Here is a 21,798-nt window from a genome sequence, read left to right on the forward strand (position 1 = left end):
CTCTACAAGGATCGCTGCTCGCAGAAGTCCTCGGGGTTAGCTCTTCTTCTCTTACTTCTTACGACGAAAGATATCGTTTGTTTGGTCTGTTGTCCCTTCAATCCCGCCGATCCAAGGCTCAATCTTCTTTGCTAGCATCACTTCTTTTCCAGTGTGTTCATTCAACATTTTTACTATCGTCTATCCCCTTATATGTAACATCCCAAATCCTATGTCCTCATCCCACATTACTTCTCGTTCCTTCTCCTCGCACAGCAAAAGGACGCAGATATCCTCTCTTACACGCGATACATACAGGGTTTACCTAGCCAATCGGGCGTTGTCAAAGCGTTATCGGTCGCCGTAAATACTTTTTCGGGCGACGTAAACCCTCAATTGGGCACTGTCATTTTTATTCGGGCCTTGTGAAGTTTGAATCGGTCAAAGTACAGAATGAAAGCGTCCTACTCTATATTTTCTTGCTTTCTAGTTGTAAAACAATACTTTTTTGCGAGTAGTTTAACTGATGTCTAAGAAAATTCACTATTTTTAAGGTTAATCACATAAAAAATTATTCAAATTCCTTTTTTTTAATTTTTAATTCAAACCCGTACAATGCAATTTGTTTTTATATATTTTTTTTAAATATAATACGTTTAGTGATTTAATTAGGTAAACATTTTAAAATAATACATAATAAGTTAAACAATATGCAAAATACGTATTTTTAAACAACTTGATGGATCAAACACACCAGAGCTTCCGATTTGACACCTGCAATATTTATTTTGTATTTCTTCTTACTGGGTTTACCTAGCCAATCCGGCCTATTCAAAGCATTATCGGTCGCCGTAAATACTTTTTCGGGCGACGTAAACCCTCAATTGGGCACTGTCATTTCTATTCGAACCTTGTGAAGTATGAATCGGGCAAAGTACAGAATGAAAGCGTCCTACTTTATATTTTGTTGCTTTCTAGTTGTAAAACAACACTTTTTGCGAGTAGTTTAACTGATGTTTAAGAAAATTCAATATTTTTAAGTTAAATTACATAAAACATTATTCAAATTTTTTGTTTAAAATTTTTAATTCAAACCCGTACAACTCAATTTGGTTTTATATTTAAAAAAAATTAGTATGTTTGGTGATTTAATTAGGTAAACATTTGAAAACAACACATAATAAGTTAAACAACATGCAAAATACGCATTTTTAAACAACTTAATGGCGTTTATTCACACAATGGTAAAACATGTAATTTGTTTTAAAATGTTAAAATAAATGTAGCATTTATCAGTATTAGTATTAGTTTCAATATGAGCAATTATTATTAATATTATTTCAAATTATTTCACACCGTAATGAAGCTAATTCTCTAAGTCACGCGAAATTAAACGATTGTGTAATATGAACCTGCCACTATCGTAGAAAAGTCCCGAGCTTTTTCATATGTGACGGCTGTGTTGGGCGTTGGACACAGCGTTTCAAATCTTTTACTTTTCAAAGCAATGAATGAGGTACACTGGAGAGAGACAAAATCAAACAACGAAATCTTTTCGGAATCCAAATACTCTCAAATGGATATCGCTCATGTAACATCATTCTGCGCATGCTTCACAATGGTCTCTTGGAAGTCTCTTTCCGGTTCGTTCATGTATGTATTACTAGTTATCCTGAAAAATGACTCTCTCCTTTTTTCAGTCATAACATAAACACGGTAGAGATTCAGGAATAGCCACTTGTGATGGGAATTTAGTTTCGAACCTAATATGTTCAACGAATCAAACGAACTTATGTTCAAGTAATATCACAAAGTAGGTTCATGACCAATATTCGTCTTATGTTATTGTTATGTATATGTTATGTTAAATGTTTATTTGTTTTGTTTTATGTTAAATTTGTGCTGAAAATGCTTTTATTTTTTTACTTTTTTACTTTTTTAATCATGAAAATAAATATAATTTAACTGAACGAAAATTGTTTTGTAAACTAAAACTCCAATTGTTAAAATATAAAAAATAAACCACGTTTCAATTCGACATACTTCAAGAAGTTTATTGAAGTATATTAAATTACAAAATAGATTCGTAGGGTAGCGTTGTTTCTGAACATAATTCCGTTCCGTTACAGAAATTTGGAGTTTTCCCATCACTACTCTTTAGAAGAGCATAAGAACAACTTTGAGCATCGATAACAGTGCTGAAAATCAGAGAGATATTTAGTGCAACAAAGGACTTAGAAACTGTAAGTCATTGTCTGATATCAAGTCAGTGATAGGTGTACGATATTGTTGTTATACTCGAAAATTTTGATAGAGTTTAGTCTACTGCTTATTTCAATAAACATGTCGTCTGGCGCATGAAGCGTTTAATGTTTATTTTTTGTTTCAAGTTTTAAGGTGCAAACAAGTGGATATGCAGTGGCAGTAGATACTAAGAAGTCTTTAAAATGTGTCTTTACTCGTTAAATAATAAAATTGTGAACCCTATTTGATACTCTTGGTAATGATTAGCTAAATGGGTTTCACATAAAGTGCAGTTTGTTTACAATGACATTAGCTTGTGCTCATAAACGAAGAAGCTATAGTTATATTCCAGTCATCGGCTGGTCAATCTTAACATTCTTATCGTGAAAACGGAGCATCTCAGCAATAAACCTGTCAATCTATTACATCCCACGACGAGCCAACCATTATTCGTTTTCCAGAAAAGTGTGTATATGAGTGTGTGAGTCTGGTAATGGTTTGTCGAGTCGGAATGCAATCCATAAAGTATTTTAATATATAATCAGTTTCATAGTTACACATAGTTTGGTACATGAATTCTATTAATGATAAATGTCCTTGTAAACAATAGTTTGTCTTATAAATAGTAAAATAACTGTTGATGTGTAACATAAAAACATCATTTTCTTATGTATTGAATCTTAACAATCTTTTTTTTTGCAAAATCATTAAATTTTTAAATAAAAATCTACGTGGGAGGAAACATTCTCAACACGTGTGAGAGTTTGGCCTGCGCGCTGAACATTGTTACATAATGCTATTCGTTTGTCGGGCGAAAAACTAGTATCTTTCATATAAATAAAATACCGGTCAAGTTGTATTGCCATTGAACGAAATTATTGAAGGATAGGAAATTTTACATGTATTATAATTAATTAATCAAAATTAAATTGTACATCTATGCTTTCCTCATGCAGATTCCATTTATGCGATCCGCCTATGCTATTATGCCAATTAAGCTTAACCTCATATTTCATGCATTGTTTACACTGACATAAAACGTCAAAGAAATAAGATAACATATTTCAAATTTGTTTAAGAAACAAGGCATTTATAAGTATACTAGAAATTAAATATCTCAAATTAAAATATTTAGTTTGAATTAAATATCTTTTAATAATCACATGATAATCTTCTTGATGTGACTATTGTGTGTTAAGCATGTGTAAAAAATGAGATGTTTTGTTTATTATACCAAAGGCATAGTGATACAAAGAAGATCAAATTGTAGATAAGCTAGTTTAAAAATGTACTTTTCTGTAATGTGGTAATGATAATTTTGAAAATTTGTATACAGGATAACAAATTGTAATCTAACTAAGAAATCATCCCAATAGAGATTTGGTATGTTTGGCAATTATTGAACAATTTATCTTTGGGCAGAATTATACAGATGACTATAAATAACTATCACATGAATTAAACGTTTTTTTTCGCAAGTTTTAGCTGGCCCAAGTAATTACATATACGGCATTTTATCCATCTTTTAAATCCATAAAAAAACACATCCAACAATAAAAGCAACATGTTATTTTTATCATTAAGCTTGAGAACTGCTTTATACTAAAAAAAATCATTAAGAATGTAATGCATTACAATTGTTTGTAATGTGTTAAAAGTAGTTTTATTTTATACAGTGAAAACTCTCAAAATGAGTACGCATTATTATACTTGTTTGCATTACGAAAGAACGTTTATGCTAGTGTTGGCCGTTCCGGTTCGAACCTAGTAAAAAAGTTCCGTTCTTTATGCAGGCCGTTCCGTTCCGATCCTTTATACAAAATCGTTCCGTTCCGTTCATTCCGTTCTTTCCGTTCATTCCGTTCCGTTCATTCCGTTCATTCCGTTTATTCCGTTCCGTTCATTTCCTTCTTTCCGTTCTTTCCGTTCATTCCGTTCCGTTCAATTCGTTCTTTCCGTTCGCTCCGTTCCGTTCCGGTCTTTGCCGCTTCAATATTGTTAGCAAGGTGCTATCGTTCGTGCGTTCCGTTCTTTGAAAAACCGGCTTTGTCCGGCTGTTGCTTGCTGCATGCAAGATAACTGTTCACTCTTTCTCGCACACAGTATGTGTTGCTTGTACACTCTCCCATGCTCACAGGAATATTCATCGCACTTCGTCGCGTATCGTTTATAAAAATCGGTGATAAGCGAAACCAAAAATGGAGTTGCATTTGGTATTATGGTGCAATTTGTAACATCTATTATACTTTTTGTTATAATTTTGCTTGTCTTAACTAGTCAAATAACTATTATAAAATTTAAATTTGTACTCATATGGCAGAACGGGTTGGAAAAGATGTATTATAATATGCGAGTATGAACAACGAAAAATAAAATGTATTTATTTTTTATGCCACGATATCCACTTGATCTTGGCACTCGGCATGATTCCAATATTTGGCCATTCGATTCGAAGCATTCTGTTCCATTCGACAACCGTTTGAGTGCCGTGATCTTGTAAACGATTTGTGTGGAAAACTATTTGTTTTAAATAGTAAGTGAAATTGAAATAATTAGTCAATCTCGTGATACAATCGTCAACTCGTAGCACTCAATAACATCGGCATGGGTAAAAGGCTCGAATGGATCGTGCCCCATACGCTGGGATGATTATCCTGCTATGGGCATTTAATAAGTTACTGATAGCCAAGCCTATTAGTGGTACAGGAAGGCTTTGACTGAAAATGGTCGTCGCATCTAAAAAGTTTAAAAAATGCTAGATAATAAATGCATGCTTTATATTAGCACAGCTGGTACAGCTTACTGGGAATAGGTTGAACCCATCTAGATTTGGTGTCAGATATGATTTCAAATTAAAGAAACGCCTTTTCATATCCTGGAATAAGTAACATTATTCCAGGATGATTCCCCCCCCCCCCCCGGATGACAGTTTGGCATCTAAGCTTTGGGTCGATTCTTTTGCACCCCAGATTTACGTTCCGGTCTTATTGAAAAATGAACTAGTTCCGTTCCGTTCCTTTTTTTAACGAAATTCCCAACACTAGTTTATGCTCATGAAATACATCTCATAACGAGCAATATAAAATATGTTCTCCATACTTTGTTTGTTGCCGATGTGTAATCAATTTCACAATTGTTACCATTGAGATTTTTTCTTTAATTTTGAATATTGTTCTGGCAAATGAGAATATCGACATTTCTTCTTCCTCTTTGACACAACAACCGTTGTCGGTCAGGGCCTGCGTGTACCATTAACGGGCTTGAATTTCAGTGACTTTTTGATTACCCATAGTAGGATAGTCAGTCCTACGTATGGCGGCACGGTCCATTCGGGGCTTGAGCCCAAGACGGGCATGTTGTTAAGTCGTACGAGTTGACGACTGTACCTCGATACCGGCCGAATGATCGGTACTAAGGAACCTTTAATATAGCACTATTGCGTTGAAAAAATAGCCTTATTATGGAGCATAAGTATGTGGAATATTGAAGACTGTTACTTTTGTTTCGGTACTAAACTACGAAATCGTTGTTTGTAATGTGTTAAAAGTAGTTTTATTTTATACAGTGAAAACTCTCAAAATGAGTACGCATTATTATACTTGTTTGCATTACGAAAGAACGTTTATCTAGCTCTAGACTTGATTTGCCAACGCCAATGTATTTATCAAAATATCAATTCATGCCGGAGAATATTTGCCGCACTTTTTTTTATTATAACATATCATTTTGGAAAAAAAGTTTGAAAGTAAAATAAAACAGCTGAACACCAAACTCTTCCAAGACACAAACCAATTAATGTCGTTAATACAGTGAAACTCCTGATAACGAGTACCCCTTGTTGCGAGTAATTTTTGTCCTATTTTCACATGATGAGTTAAGGTGTGAATATTTGTAGTAGGTGGACGAATAATATATCATTGGAAATTAAACTTTACTCACTTTTAATAAAAAATAAACTAAAATATTTCTTTCTTGTTTTATCACCTTTTTCAGTTTGTAAAGTTTGTAATAACTGAAAAAATCGAACTAAAACAACATTTTTCAACTTTGGTAATTAATTTAAAAAAAGTACTTTTCTATTTCTTCATTTAATTCACCAAATCTCCCTTTACTTGTCTTTGCTGTCATTATTATTTTCATTTTTCAGAACCCATAACAGAACAGTGTACGCATAAAATTTGAACTTAAGAAATCCCTGCTGTCAGACCATAAGACCGATTATTAAACACAAAATGTAAAGACAAGTTGTCAAAATCGGAAGATTTGTATTATGACATCCGTTTGTGTGTTGGAAAAATAAAATTTTACGAAAAACAAACTCACTCATATCATACTGCCAAGATATGTATTATGAAACACAAACGGAAATCCAAAATTGTCAAACTGCTTTCCGTCAGCTTTTTGTCACGGAAAGGCGCCAGTCTCAGATTGTTTGACCGAAACAACACAACAATAGAGTTGTTGCTGTTGCTTTCACGACGAAATATAAGTATTTTATTTCAGAAAATAATCAAATTTTATCATTTTAATAAAAAAAAATTGTACTGCCATATCTATACAAATGGCGATAAGCTGGATATACAGGTAACGTGCTGCTGTTTTGGGTTAAGAAGCTGCTGTTATTTCCTTCCTCTGTTGTTGTTCGATGGTAGTCGAAAGATGAAGGGCTCACGCACCTGGTTTGCGTTCAACAGCATTGGATTCCAGCAACTTCTTCAGTGAGTGACTGCTTCAACAACCAACAGCATAGGCACATGTAATTATTACATTTAATACTGCATACACTTTAAGGAATAACAAAGACTAGGAGGGCTCGATCTCCGCCAGAATGTCAAAGAAAATTTCTTTCGACACACGATTTTTTTTCACACCGATGTATAACACGGTTTGCACAAATGATCCGCAAGCTTAACTCACGCTTGGTTAGAAAACTGTAACTGGTCGAAAACAATTCGAAGCAGTCGGCGCTGTTTTGCCAGATCTACCGTTGTTTCTTATTCACTGCTGCGCTATCGTCACTTACGAAGTGGGAGAAAATCATTTCGATGTTTTAGACAAGTATGTTAGCTTGATAAACGATCGTGTCTTAAATAAACTTGTTTACTTACTTACTTACTTACTTATCCGGCATTACAACCGCTTTGCGGTCTTGGCCTGCCTCAGGAGTGCCCGAAACCGCTCACGGTCTCGCGACTTCGTCTGCCAGTCCGTTATCCCGGCCTTAATGGCGGACGCCTCCACGCCATCTTGCCACCTCAATTTGGGCCTACCACGACTCCTCTGTCCTTGTGGACGGCCAAAAGACTTTACGGGCTGGGTCGTCCGTTTCCATGCGTATAACATAGCCAGCCCACCGGAGCCTGGCGAGCTTTATACGCTGTACGACAGTGAGGTCGCCGTACATCTCGTATAGCTCGTCATTATAGCGGCTCCTCCATTGTCCTTCCACACATACGGGGCCAAGTAACTTGTTTACGTTTTTTTTATTTTGATTTTGAACATTTTGACACATCTGCAAAGGCTTTGACACCCCAAGCGACATTTGCTCAAAATTGTTTTCCCATATCTGCTCGATTAGTACTCGATACGCTTAAAATTGTGAATTTGTGTGTGATCAAGTGTATTGCAAGCGCCAAGACTTGGTGTGTTGGTAAATTAGACGTTTCTCTTTCAATGGACGATGCCGTCGAGCTCATTTTTCTTCATAGCTATGGTTTTTTGATGAAAAACAAAAACTAATATTGTGTGACGTTATTCTATAAAATGGGTATTTTTTAAATATAAAATGGGTACATGACCAACTATAACGATAGGAAACATCATTTCCGAGCGAATCTAGAAGAAACTAACGAAAAAACCGCATCACAGTTGATTTTAAAGGACTTTTTCTAAAATCCCTTAAACTAGTGCAGTTTAAGAGAAGTTTAAGGCTCCAGCCCAAGTGACATTTGCTCGATAATGTTTTTCCATATCTGCTCGATTAGTACTCGATACGCCTGAAATTGTGGATTTGTGTGTGATCAAATAAGTTGAAAGCGCTAAGATTTGGCGTGTTCGTAAATTATACTTTCTTCTATCGATGGACTATGCCGTCCAGCTCATTTTACATTCGTAGCTTTGATTTTTTTATGAAAAATAAAATCAAATTTTGTGTGACGTTATTTTATAAAAAATCGAAATTATTTAAGTGTAAAATGGCTACATGACCCACTATAACAATAGGAAACATCATTTCCGATCGAATTTGGAAGAAAGCAACGAAAAAGTTGCATCACAGTTGATTTTACAGGACTTTTTCTAAAGTCCCTTAAACTGGTGCAGTTTAAGGGAAATTTAAGGCTCCAGTTTAAGGGCTCGAATTCCCGGTTATTCGTGCTCGAAAATGTCAATTGGGGATTTAAGGGAATTTGCTCGAATTCCAGATTATTCGTGCTATTAAATGTCAGTTGGGACAGCTTTTACGAAAAATTTTTTTAACGAAACTTGTCTGTCACAAGAACGGTTTCAAAATGCATGCCTATTTTCCGTTTGTCTGGACTAGTGGTGGGAGCTCGGAATCGGACCCACCCGATTCCGATTCCTTGTTCAGAATCAATTCCTGAGCCGATTCCGATGCTGGAATCGATTCCGATTCCGGAGTCGATTCCGGAGCCGATTCCGGAAATGGTTCCGGAGCCGATTCCGAAGTTGGTTCCGAAGCCGATTTCGGAGTTGGTTCCGGAGCCGATTCCGGGATCGGCTCCGGAATCGATTCGAGGATCGGAATCGGCTCCGGAATCCGGAAATAAGAAGTGTGGGAAGCGATATAAGTCCGGGAATCTCCATGTGAATAGATCATTTACAATTTAATTTTGATTCTTTGCCGTTATCAACACGTAGCATCATTGGACCCAACCCTACAAACAACGAGCGGGATATTTTATCATGGTGTGTGTAAAAACCTAGAGTTAATCGGAGAATCGGTGTGAAATACACAGAGGCGAGAGCGCGTTTTGGTTTCGACACAGTTTTGGCACTAACACAGTTACACATGTGGAAATGTGTGCGTTCATTTTCGGCCAGCTCGCTCAGTTTGATCTGCTCGCAGCGCTGTGCTGATGTCGGTGTCTCGCTTGCACTGCTGTACCGAAAGTTCCTCTGTGTGCTCTCGTTCTTGCTACTACACGAAATCGTCAGTACACCTCAAGGATCCGCAGCGAGCGGCCGCACGTGCGTCAGCCTAAGTCCTGGACGATTGATGTTATGATTTTGTAAAGTGTTCAAGTGTTCAAGTGTTGTGCGAATTCAAATGAAGCTGCGCGAATGATTCGTAATGCATGTTATGTACATCGCGCAGCTTCATTTCGTACCTTTTTTACAGTAATCAACGTGTGCAACAGGATCTACGCAGATATTCTTCAACTTTTGCATCGATGGAGCGATCAATTTTATTTTAGTCAAATGTTGTGTAACAACTTACGTTAATGTGTGAAATCGTGTAAAAATAAAATGTAAATTTTCAATAAAGTGATGAAAAAAAATCTACGCGTGTTTGTTTTTTTGTTTAGCTTTAGATAACAAAAAAATACGCAGCAAGTGTGAGCGATCGCTGAACGAAAGAAACGCACACAGCGCAACACGAAAGAAACTAACACAAACACACGAAAGGATGGGCGCGCATGGGCGCGAGCATTGAGAGAGCGCACCGTGTATTTTATATGGGAGCGGGAGAGAACCGTGGTACCCGTTCCCGCCCCCTTTTTTAAGCCTAGGAAATTATCCATCGGCTTAACTCTAGGTTTTTACGCACACCATGATAAAAATTACCCGCTCTTTGTCCATAGGGAAAGGCTATTCCTATGAAGATGCCGAAATCGACTCCGTTGCCAAACCAATTCTGATTTCGGAATCAATTCCGATATCGGAGCTGATTTTGATTCCGGAGCCAATCACGGAGCTGATTCTGATTCTGGAGCCAAATCCGATTCCGGAGCCGATTTTGATTCCGGAGCCGATTTCGATTCCGGAGCCGATTCCGATTCCGGAGCCAATTCCGATTCCGGAGCCGATGCCGGAACCAATTCCGGAACCAACTCCGGAGCCGATTCCGGAATCGATTCCGGAAACTGATTCCGGACCTACTATCCGGAATCGATTCCAGAAAACTTCGGAGCTAGCCGGAAACGATTCCGGCGAAATCTTCATTTTTCCCATCACTAGTCTGGACGCACTTGTCTTGTGTCATTTCCTCATTTTTCGAGAGCGGGAGAGAACCGTGGTACCCGTTCCCGCCCCCTTTTTTAAGCCTAGGAAATTATCCATCGGCTTAACTCTAGGTTTTTACGCACACCATGATAAAAATTACCCGCTCTTTGTCCATAGGGAAAGGCTATTCCTATGAAGATGCCGAAATCGACTCCGTTGCCAAACCAATTCTGATTTCGGAATCAATTCCGATATCGGAGCTGATTTTGATTCCGGAGCCAATCACGGAGCTGATTCTGATTCTGGAGCCAAATCCGATTCCTGAGCCGATTTCGATTCCGGAGCCGATTTCGATTCCGGAGCCGATTCCGATTCCGGAGCCAATTCCGATTCCGGAGCCGATGCCGGAACCAATTCCGGAACCAACTCCGGAGCCGATTCCGGAATCGATTCCGGAAACTGATTCCGGACCTACTATCCGGAATCGATTCCAGAAAACTTCGGAGCTAGCCGGAAACGATTCCGGCGAAATCTTCATTTTTCCCATCACTAGTCTGGACGCACTTGTCTTGTGTCATTTCCGAATGTGTTTAATGATTGGGCCTCATATGTTCCTTGGAGATGATTATGTGCCCGATAAAGTGTGTCGCAGTCTTGCAATAGAAATCCGCAGATCCCAGTATCGTCAACGTTTTCACGTATCGTTCCGTAGTCTTGCGATTGACTTCCACCGATTAGTCTTGCGTGAATACAAAATACTGCGGGTTTTAAAAAAGTAAAAATCCCAAACACGCTGCAACGCCAACGTACGTTCTATTGAGTGTGCGGTTGTGCAGATGAACGATTTTTGTATGGCGCAACGTGCAAAGGCGCGCGGCTCCTAACATGTTTAAATGCATTTTTTACAATTGAAGTTTAATGATAAGTCCGAATTTTTGACAGCATGTTAAAAACAGGTAAAGGGAGATTTTGTGCAAAAATTGAAGAAATAGAAAAGTACTTTTTTAATCCATTACTCTAGCTGAAAAATGTTGTTTTTCGTGCGAATTTTTAAAGTTTGTAATTAAAAAGGTGAAAAAACATATTGAAATATTTTTGTTTTATTTTTCATTAAAAGTGAGTAAAGTTTTCTTTCCAATGATATATTATTCGTCCATCTCATTATGTGTAAATAGGACAAAAATTGGAAAGATTTTTCAAGTTTCTACCAGTTATAACGTCTGAAATGGAAGTGATAGAGTGATAATTTTATAGATTTTTTTTAGCTAATTATTGAAATTTGTAATAAACACGATATTTTTTCAATCAGAGAAAATTTTTGTTTTGATTTCCGACCGCCCTTGGCCTACTATAGTATAGTGCCATGGTGTAGTGGTTGCCGTGGCGATGTTCGATGTAGTACTAAGAGCGGCAGTATAAAACTGATTGGTGTAGCAAGCCTCATTGAAAAACTGGTAAAGATGGTACTCCCGCTGCGCAAAGCGATCGATTGCTAGAGAGCAAGAACTAATAATGCTAAAGCGAGGTGAAAGGATGGGGAAGAGGAGAAGGAGGGGAGAAAGAGAACGTGAGTGTGAACTAGTTTTCGGCCATTATCATTTTTGCGCCAACACGGTCGCGTACCGGAGCTTTTTTGTCAGAAAGAGATAAACACATACCCCGCTGCGCAAAGCGATCGAAAACTTCCTAGCCTCTCGCTCAATTTAGCTAGAGATCAAGAACCAATAATGATAAAGCGAGATGAAAGAATGGGGAAGAAGGAAAGGAGGGGAGAAAGAGAACGTGGGTGTATGTAAACTATTTTTCGACCATTATCATTTTTGCGCCAACACGGTCGCTTTTTTGTCAGAAAGAGATTAACACATACAACGCGCTCTCTCGAACTACCGTAAACGCTTCAATCGATCAAGAGCTTCGATCGGTTCTTTGGACTTTTCTGATCGCTTTCTCGATCGGTTTCGGCAGAAACCAAGCTAGAAACCGAGCTCAAAAACTGCTTGATTTTGTTGAGCAGGGGATGAAAAGATAACCCTTAAGGCGAGACAACAAGCTGATCCAAAAATAGGGCCAATTAGAAACAAGTTCGGCAGCGGTCACAAAACATGGTCAAGCGGGATCAAGACTTATCAGCTGACGAAGAATAGGCGCCATCAAGGAAGTTAGTTACGAATTATCTACGAGAGAAAACAGACCAATTTTTAAACTGTGCGGCGAAAATTTATAATACGCGAGCGCCAGTTCTAAGAAAGTCTAAAACGCTACTCATATAAATAGATTGTTACCAGGCGTAACAACAACCATGGCAGGTCATCTTGAACAACAAAAAGCGTAACCATGGCAGGTCATCTTGAACGTGCGTTCTGCGTTCCGTTCTTTTTCTCCAGATTGGCAGGTTCGTTCCGTTCCTCAATTTTCCCTCTATTCCCATCACTAGTTCAGATGTTAAATCCGTACAATTTTCTCCATCAATTGTTAAATGAAAAATAATTTGGATTTTTTTTTCAAAGTTTTAAATCACTAAAAGACAGAAAAAACCGAATCAAATAAGTAAAAAAAAATACATAAATGATTTAAATCAAAAATCAATATTCATCGAGTAAATTTTGGGTTTACTATATATTCGCGATATTCAACTTACGCGAAAATCCGAGATACGCGAATGTCTCCGGAACGCATTATTCGCGTAACTCGGGGAAATACTGTATCATCAACGTTTTCAGGTATCATCAACGTTTTCAAGCATCATATCGCAGTCTTAGCATTGGCTAAGGCAAATTCGGGAAGGGGTCCCGCGGTCTTGAGATAAAGTGTGAAACCCTGTAATATTTGGGTTTCGTTTGTATGGAGAAACAGCAAGAGAGTGAGGGGCTAAGGGTATCGCTGAAAAAAATTAAAAAGGGGAGAATTGGCTCTTGGCTATGTTTCTGCCAAGGGCGCAAGATGACCACGATACGTGGATTTGTATATATATCCATTTTTCATGACATGGAACCAATTTTTTCACTTTCAATACAAATTGTATGAAAAAGTGCCTCCCGGATAACGATAACGGGGTTTTTTGCATAAGGAGTGAGTCATTGGAAAGTAAACTAATGATAAGGGGTTTTTATGTATTCTTTATATAGCTATGGAGGGCCCTGTGTAAAAATGTTTAAAATAAGACATTGTGGTAATATTTTTACTATATAACTATTCTTCCACATGATACCTGACTTTTTTTTAGGTTTTTTGATAGTGAATTTACGTGATATATTAATATTGAGAGTGAGTCAGAAACGAGTGATGAGTGAGAAAAATATATAACATTGAAAACAGTGCTGTGGTTACAATCGTATAAAAAACTAGCATAAATCTAATAAAAGAACAAATTTATTTCCCTTAAAACCAATATTCAAAACCACTTTAAAGTAACGTTTTTGTGTTAGACACGACTAAAAACGCACTACAACGAAAAGGTACAACAACTAATCGCAGCAATGGGAAAGAAAAACTCCAAACTAAAACAAGACGCCATCGATCGTCTGACGACAGCAACGTACTGTAAGTATTAAAAACTCTTAGTACATACACCGATTTGGAGCCCAAATAAATAATTTTGCGCCTTTGAACTTTATTTATCTGTAAGTAAACAGTTGACGCTCGACTGAAATATTGATGCCTATCTGAACTTCGTTCAACCGTTACTAAACAAGTGAAACCCCTAAGTTGTTGTATGGAGTTAACACTATTAAATTAGAGCAAAAGCAATGTTCTATTTTCGATGGAACATCCTTGGTTTTTGAACGCAGCGGATCAAAGTGTTTCGAACAATTCGTTCTAATCCGCTTCACCACGAACTAAAAACGACGTGTCGACACGCGCGAAATGTCGTCGACTCACATTTCGCGCGTGTCGACACGTCGTTTTTATAACCACCGAATTAAGAACATCGAATTGTAAACCGAACCAAACTTCTTCGCTCCATGTGTGAAATGTAAAAGAACTTCCTCCTCCCATACAGTCCACTCTTAAAACCAAACTTGTGTTCGTCTTTCCTCGCAGTCCAACCAAGCAATTTAAATTAATCTGTAAACAATTTAATTTTTACAATTAAACAAACCAAAGAAACGAATAAATATACAGTAATATTAAAGAAAGCAAGTGTTTAGTGTTTATGAACAAGCTGTGTAATGTTCAAAAAGGCATCAGAATTTCAAATGGCCGTCAAATGTTTACGAACGATGTTCGAAAGCATCTAAACATTGTTTGCTTGAGCTCGAAAACGGTGTAAATTAAAATAATTTGAGTCATCTTTATTAAACACTGTTTTCTGGCTAAGTTATCAATGTGAACAGCATTATTCAAAACATTCAAAAAGTTTTCCAATAGCAGGTATGATTTTTGACAGCTTGGCTGTTAAAAACTTTGCGCGTACTTACTTTAAACAGGGCTTGCTTGATAACCTTCTTACTAAGCTTAAAACTAAAAGGAAATTCGATTGAATTTTATTCTACACATATTGTTCTGATACATTAAATTTCTTCCAAGAGGTTTGTTATAAGAAGAAATTTTATGAGTTTTCACTTACATTTGGGATCGGGTGATAGGATGATATCTATGATGGTATCAAGATGGCAAATGGTACGTTTGGTAGTGTATCCATGGCAATCGCTGAGAATATGACGAACAGTAATTTTCGCCACAAAAGCTGCATAACGGTGGGACATTAAAGCTGCAGTATCGGACATTAAGATAGAACCCTGGTGTTTCCAACGCACCGTGCACTTGTTTTGCCACGTTACTTGTGTTTGTGTGTGTGTGTGTGTGTGTGTGTGTGTGTGTGTTGTAGTAGTAGTAGTAGTAGTAGTAGTAGTAGTAGTAGTAGTAGTAGTAGTAGTAGTTGTGGTAGTACTAAGAGAGTGTGCTTTTTAATGTGTATTTGCAAGTGCGCGGGTTTGTGTCTGAAAAACGTAGCTTGTCATGATGTCATATTGCGTTGAAAGTATTCTGATAATGTGTGTTAGCATGTGAAACATCGTGCGTTTACACTAAAAACTAAAGTTTGCATCGACAGCAGCGCTTGTTCCTCGGACGACAACGCAGATGTGCTGTTTCATGAATGTGAATGCGACACCGGTGCGAAATGGACACGCGCTCAATAGCAATGAACTCGGCATTCCCTCACAGGTGTTTCTTCAGTGCACGCCATTGAAAGGCCTTCGTGCATCTCTGCGTTGAACTTTGTGTGCGCATGGAAAACTTGGTGCGTGCATTGAGCTGGTGCGCAGTTGTTCTTTTCAATGGGCGTTTTGTTTCATGAGCGCGGCAGTATTCTGTTCTCGATTTTGAAGGGAAGACGCTTACTCGCGTACTCGTTGATAGTTTTTATCCATGCGATGTTTTCGCTGCTCGACAACGATGTAATTCATCGCGTATAGAAGTAGAACGCAGGCAGAGCACGGGATCAGCCGTGTCCAAGTTTTTAACCACCCCTTTCTTGACGGTCCAAGCAAGCAATGTTAGTAACCATGGGTCGAGGTAACCGATTATCAGCGCCATATGATAAAGCGAATGGCGGCTGCTGACATTAAGCGCAAAACGATCGAGTTCGTAATGGAACGATCGCGCACTTTTGTGGCAAACGCGCTTCGGACAACTGAAACGTGCTTAGACAACCGAAACGCGCTTGGACAACCGAAACGCGCAAGTCAACCGGACGTCTTCAGAAGACCACAGTGAAAGAAGACCGTAAAATTGTTATTATATCGAAAAAACACTGATCGCGAGGGCAGTGGTCCTGCTTATTACATCAAAAACCTAACCTATAACACAAAAAACTACTAACAAAACTATCCGAAACGACCTACTTGAGAAACAAACACACACACCAGCACACACACACACACACACACACACACACACACACACACACACACACACACACACACACACACACACACACACACACACACACACACACACACACACACACACACACACACACACACACACACACACACACACACACACACACACACACACACACACACACACACACACACACACACACACACACACACACACACACACACACACACACACACACACACACACACACACACACACACACACACACACACACACACACACACACACACACACACACACACACACACACACACACACACACACACACACACACACACACACACACACACACACACACACACACACACACACACACACACACACACACACACACACACACACACACACACACACAAACTACACATAAACCTGTCCCAACGGTTGCATGCTGCGTTGAAAACACTACGGTCCTATCATTCTGTCTGATACTGTAAGCCGAGTGTGCAATAGAACTCGTTGGTTGTGTCTGTTGGAGTGTGTCTTTACAGGCTATTATTGATGGTTTGATGGCTCGATTTTTTTTATTTTCCATTCTAGATGAGGTTCCATTTTTGGTTGATTATTGCTTTGCTCCAGTTGTTGAATTCTCTGCGGGCTATTGCAGTGTTTTGTTACAAACTTGACTTATTTCTAAACTGTACAAGTGTAAGGCTCATTCTGTCCCCAACCACGAAGCGAATCAGACGTGGATGGATTTCGCGCTCCAAGTGGATGGATTTTTTGCCGGACAACAGCCACTGACCTCGACCATACGCACTGCAAAGGAATACGTGCGAGAACGATCGGAAAGCGATCTGTGCTTAGTGTATAGTACGTACAGTGTGTAGTGCGTAGAGTTGTGTGCAGCACGTGTATACGCGCTGCGTGTGTACTGTAGTGTAGGTTTGTGAGTGTAGAGCGCATTCGTCGGACAGGTGCGTAGCGCTCGTTCGTCGTGTACTCTCGCTATCGTGTGTCTACTTGTGGTAAGTGATCCTCTCTTGTTTACCTATCCTTTCTCGTCACACAGTTGGGTTTTTTTCTCTCGCTCCGACTCTCTCATGGAGGCGGAGCCGATGGATGAATCGCAGGAGGGCTTTACTACAGTGAAGCGGAAAAGTTCTGATCCAGGACAGAATGCGAAAAAAAGGGTAGTAACGAGCCCTTACCTTCAACGTCCCGTGATCAATTCATGGGTCAATCGTTGAAAGGGAATCCCAGATTCCGAGCGTATCCCGCATCTTATAACGGGATACATGATGTATTTTTCATGCCGAAAAATAACCAGCTCGATGTAAGAGCAATTACGGCATCAGTTTATAAAAAATATCCAGGTGTCTTAGACATTATTCGCCCGCGTCCAAACAAGCTGCAGGTCACCGCAAAAGACCGGATGCAAGCCAATGCTATTGCGGCCGATCCGTCCTATACGGAGGATTACCGGGTAGATATTCCCGGTGGATTGGTGGAAGTCGTCGGTGTCATTGATGACTTAGATTACCCCTTAGAGGACATCCTAAAGTACGGACAAGGGGCTTTTCTACACCAATCCTCCCCTCGGGTAAAGGTCCTTGAAGTTAAAAAACTTTACGCTTCGAGTGCGGTCGATGGAAAGAAGGTGTTCCGTGAGACTTCCTCACTCCGGATCACCTTCGAGGGTACAGTCCTGCCAAACACGCTGTACATTGAAGGGCTCAGAGTGCCCATCCGTCGACCATTTGTGCAAAAAATAGCATGCTGCACAAAATGTAGCCAGATTGGACATTCAGAGCCTTACTGCACAAACTCCGTGAAGTGTGGTAAATGCAAGGGATCGCATTCAACATCCGAATGCAAGGCCGAAACCCAGAAACGCATTCACTGCAAGCAGAAATGGCACGAAATGTCGTTGCGTTCTGTGTACCGAAAAAAACAATCAGAACACAAACGGGCCGTCTTGCAGAATACAAGAGGATCGTACGCCGATGTTTTGAAGTCCACCTCAAGTGTGTATCCGTTCGATAACCTTTCCCTATTGGAGGGTAATGAACCGTTGCACTATTAAATGAAGTTAAAAGATTGCATACAACACGGGTACCAAACAAAAAGACGTTAAAAAAATTGTTAAAGCTTCACCCAAAAAGGTACCTCGACGTCACGACAATGCGATCCCACGCCAATCCCAGGGGTCCAAACTCCCCCGTGAAGCTCGCACCCATTCACGTTCACGTAACCCTTCCAATCCCAGCATTCTGGCGTTCCCTAGCGAACCCAGGTCTTTCTCCAGGCCATCCCTCCCAAGCCTGACAGAGATATTACACACTCTCCTTGACTCCCTCCAGCTCCCGGAACCCCTTACCGGATTGATTCCCCTGGCATTTCCTTTCCTAAGAAAAATGGTCAAGCAGTGGTTATCAAAATGGCCTTGTCTTAGTATGATGGTCCGTTTGGATGATTAATACCTCCAATTACCACTATACTACAGTAGAACTGCTGAAGTTTTTTAGGTAACATTGACTCTTTTAAAGTACTTATAGGGCAACACAATTGTAACGCATTTGTCCTAAGTGAAACTTGGCTCTCACCCGATAAAAATATTACCTTCCCGGGATATAATATTATTCGTCAAGATCGACATGATCCAACTAGCGATAGGCGTGGTGGGGGAGTGTTAATTGGTATTCGTAGCAGTCACAGCTTCAACAGAATACCCCTCCCCACACCCGAGGTAATCGAATACGTCACGATCCAGGCAAAGCTAGGGGATCTTGACGTTTCTATTGCCTCAATTTATATCCCATCGGGAGCCAATCTGGATTCAAAGAAAATCAACAAGGATCTTGAGACAGGTACTACGGAACGGTACTACCAAAACCATTTTTCATCCTGGGCGACTTTAACGCCCATGGATCAGATTGGGGTTGTACGCATGACGATAATCGTACACCAATCATTAGGGATATTTGCGACACACACAGTTTGACAATTCTAAACTCTGGTGAAGCAACTAGGGTGCCCTCACCTATGGCACGACCCAGCGCAATAGACCTATCTCTTTATTCGTCGTCTTTAGGGCTGGATTATATGTGGAAGGTAATCCAAGACCCGCTTGGCAGCGACCATCTGGCAATAAAGATCTCGATTATCAAGAGGAGTCGCACAGTCGATCAAGTCCCCGTTCATTGTGACTTAACGAGAAACATCGACTGGACGAAATACGGCGACCAAATGACCGCTTTGCTAAACCGTGTAGAACTAAGTTTCTCCGTAAATGAGGAGTATACAAATATCGTTATGGCAACAAACTAGTGTGCCGTCGGTGCCCTAACGGAGCCGCCCCCCCAGGCAAGGATTTTTAAAAGACCTCCCACTCCTTGGTGGGACGCGGATTGTAAAGCGGCATTCTCAGCGAAGCGAAAGGCTTTTGCCAGGTATAGAGACACCGGTTCCATGGAACTATACATTCATTATAGAGGCCTGGAGCGTAGGTGCAAAAACTTTATTAAAGCAAATGGTTGAGCTATTGCTTGCTCTGTACTCCAGCAAAAATCTCAGGACTGGATCAGATTCGGAACAAATTGCTCCATAATCTGCCAGATCTGGCGAGGAAACGGCTGTTGAGATTATTCAACATTATGTTGGAGCTTAACATCGTTCCGTTGGAGTGGAGAGAAGTGAAAGTAGTCACCTTGTTGAAACCTGGTAAACCGGCATCAGAATACAATTCATATCGACCGACAGCAATGTTATCTTGTCTGCGAAAATTATTTGAGAAAATGATTCTTTTTAGACTGGACAATTGGCTTGAATCCAAAGGCCACTTGTCAAGTACCCAATTTGGCTTTCGCAAAGGCAAGGGTACCAACGGTTGCTTGGCGCTGCTTGTGTCCGAAATCGAGATGGCTCATTCTCGTAAAGAAATGATGGCATCTGTATTTCTTGACATCAACGGGGCTTTTGACTCAGTACCAGTCAATGTTCTGTGTCAAAAGTTATCATCTGCGGGCTTAACCCCAAGACTGAATAACGTCTTATTCAACCTCCTTTGGAAAAGGCATTGAATTTCGACAATGGCTACATGAAAATTCGGAGAGTCAGCTTTTATGGACTACCACAAGGGTCCTGTTTGAGCCCCTTGTTGTACAATTTTTATGTCAACGATATAGATACTTGCCTTGCACCTGGCTGTAACCTTAGGCAATTGGCGAACGACGGTGTTGTATCAGTCGCCAGCAACAACATCGCCGACCTTCAAAGTCCTTTGCAAACCACACTCAACAATTTAGAAGTGTGGTTTACAAACCTAGGTATCGAGTTTTCTCCAGAGAAAACGGAAATGCTGATATTCTCTTTCTTTTACAACACTGAGAGCAATAGACGCTTGAATTTGGTTGACCCAAAGGTCGATATCTCTTTATATGGTAAAAAGATATCCATTGTCAGATCTTTTCGATACCTAGGGGTTTGGTTTGATAGCAAAAATGTATGGAGGACACATATTGACTATCTGGTACAGAAGTGTACAAGTAGAATCAATTTTCTCAGAACGATTACCGGACTCTGGTGAGGAGCACACCCCAAAGACGTCCCTAACCTATATAAGACTACGATACTGTCCGTCTTGGAGTATGGTTGCATTTGCTTGCACTAGGCAGCCAAGTCGCATTTAATCCGACTTGAGAGGATTCAGTATCGCTGTCTTAGAATCGCGCTAGGTAGCATGAAGTCGACTCACAACATGTCACTCGAAGTGATGTCCGGAGTGATGCCGCTAAAGCTACGTTTTGAGCTACTATCGCTTCGCCTTTTCGTCCGCTCTACAGTATTAAATCCCTTGATAATCGAGAACTTTGAAACACTGCAAGAGATAGGTTCTAAATGCAAAATCATGAAGGTCTATCATGATTTTGTTTCTTTACAGGTGCACCCTTCTCAAAGTCTTCTTAGTACTTCTCAAAGTATAACTAGTACCAGCTTACCAGAGTCCTGCAGTTCCATTTTAAGTGTAGATACTTCATTGAAGGTAACCATCCGACCGTTGCGCAATCGAAGGCGAAAATTGTGTTATTGAACTGGACAGAGTAGCTTACACCATCTAACGTGTGAGCAAGTGGTAGACAGCGGTGTCTATTCAAAACGACTATTGTTATAAACAAGTGGACAGTTGTTTATTATGCTGGTAAACCCTGTAAGTGCAGTGGCGGATTTTCCTATAAGCGGACTGAGCGGCCGCGGGGGACCCCGACTGAAAAGATGCCCCGAGTACAAGGCCTGAAGCTAGTTTTTTGTATGACCAACAAGTATTTGTGTGTTGTCCTCAACGGTTAAATCAATCACACACTCAGAAAAGGAAGATAAAGGATTGCTGGATGGTGTGCGAGTGTGAGAGTGATTAACTTACAGGGCTTGCAGTCCAAGAAACAACTGTTCAGATGCATACTACATTTATCTTCTCCAATAGTCAATAGGTCAGGCTATCGCTATAAATATATAGACAGTTATTTATTGTTCTATAACCCTGTATTA

At 39.7% G+C, this 21,798-nt stretch overlaps 1 protein-coding gene across 7 annotated transcripts in view; it reads left to right on the forward strand.

Moving 5' to 3' along the window:
• Positions 1 to 2,206: 2,206 nt before the first annotated feature.
• LOC120905832 (frequenin-1) overlaps positions 2,207 to 21,798 on the forward strand; it is a 69,384-nt gene continuing 49,792 nt past the window's right edge. The window contains exons 1-2 of one of the 7 annotated variants that reach the window (XM_040317052.1): positions 2,207 to 2,222; positions 13,631 to 13,947. In XM_040317052.1, the coding sequence (XP_040172986.1) occupies positions 13,884 to 13,947 (64 nt within the window). In that variant the 5' untranslated portion in view covers positions 2,207 to 2,222; positions 13,631 to 13,883. Of the gene's footprint in view, positions 2,749 to 13,630; positions 13,948 to 21,798 lie in introns of all 7 variants that reach the window. The other 6 variants (XM_040317047.1, XM_040317049.1, XM_040317048.1 and 3 more) reach the window with 6 other exon arrangements.

Source organism: Anopheles arabiensis, chromosome X (genome assembly GCF_016920715.1).
Source record: "Anopheles arabiensis isolate DONGOLA chromosome X, AaraD3, whole genome shotgun sequence".
NCBI lineage: Eukaryota > Metazoa > Arthropoda > Insecta > Diptera > Culicidae > Anopheles > Anopheles arabiensis.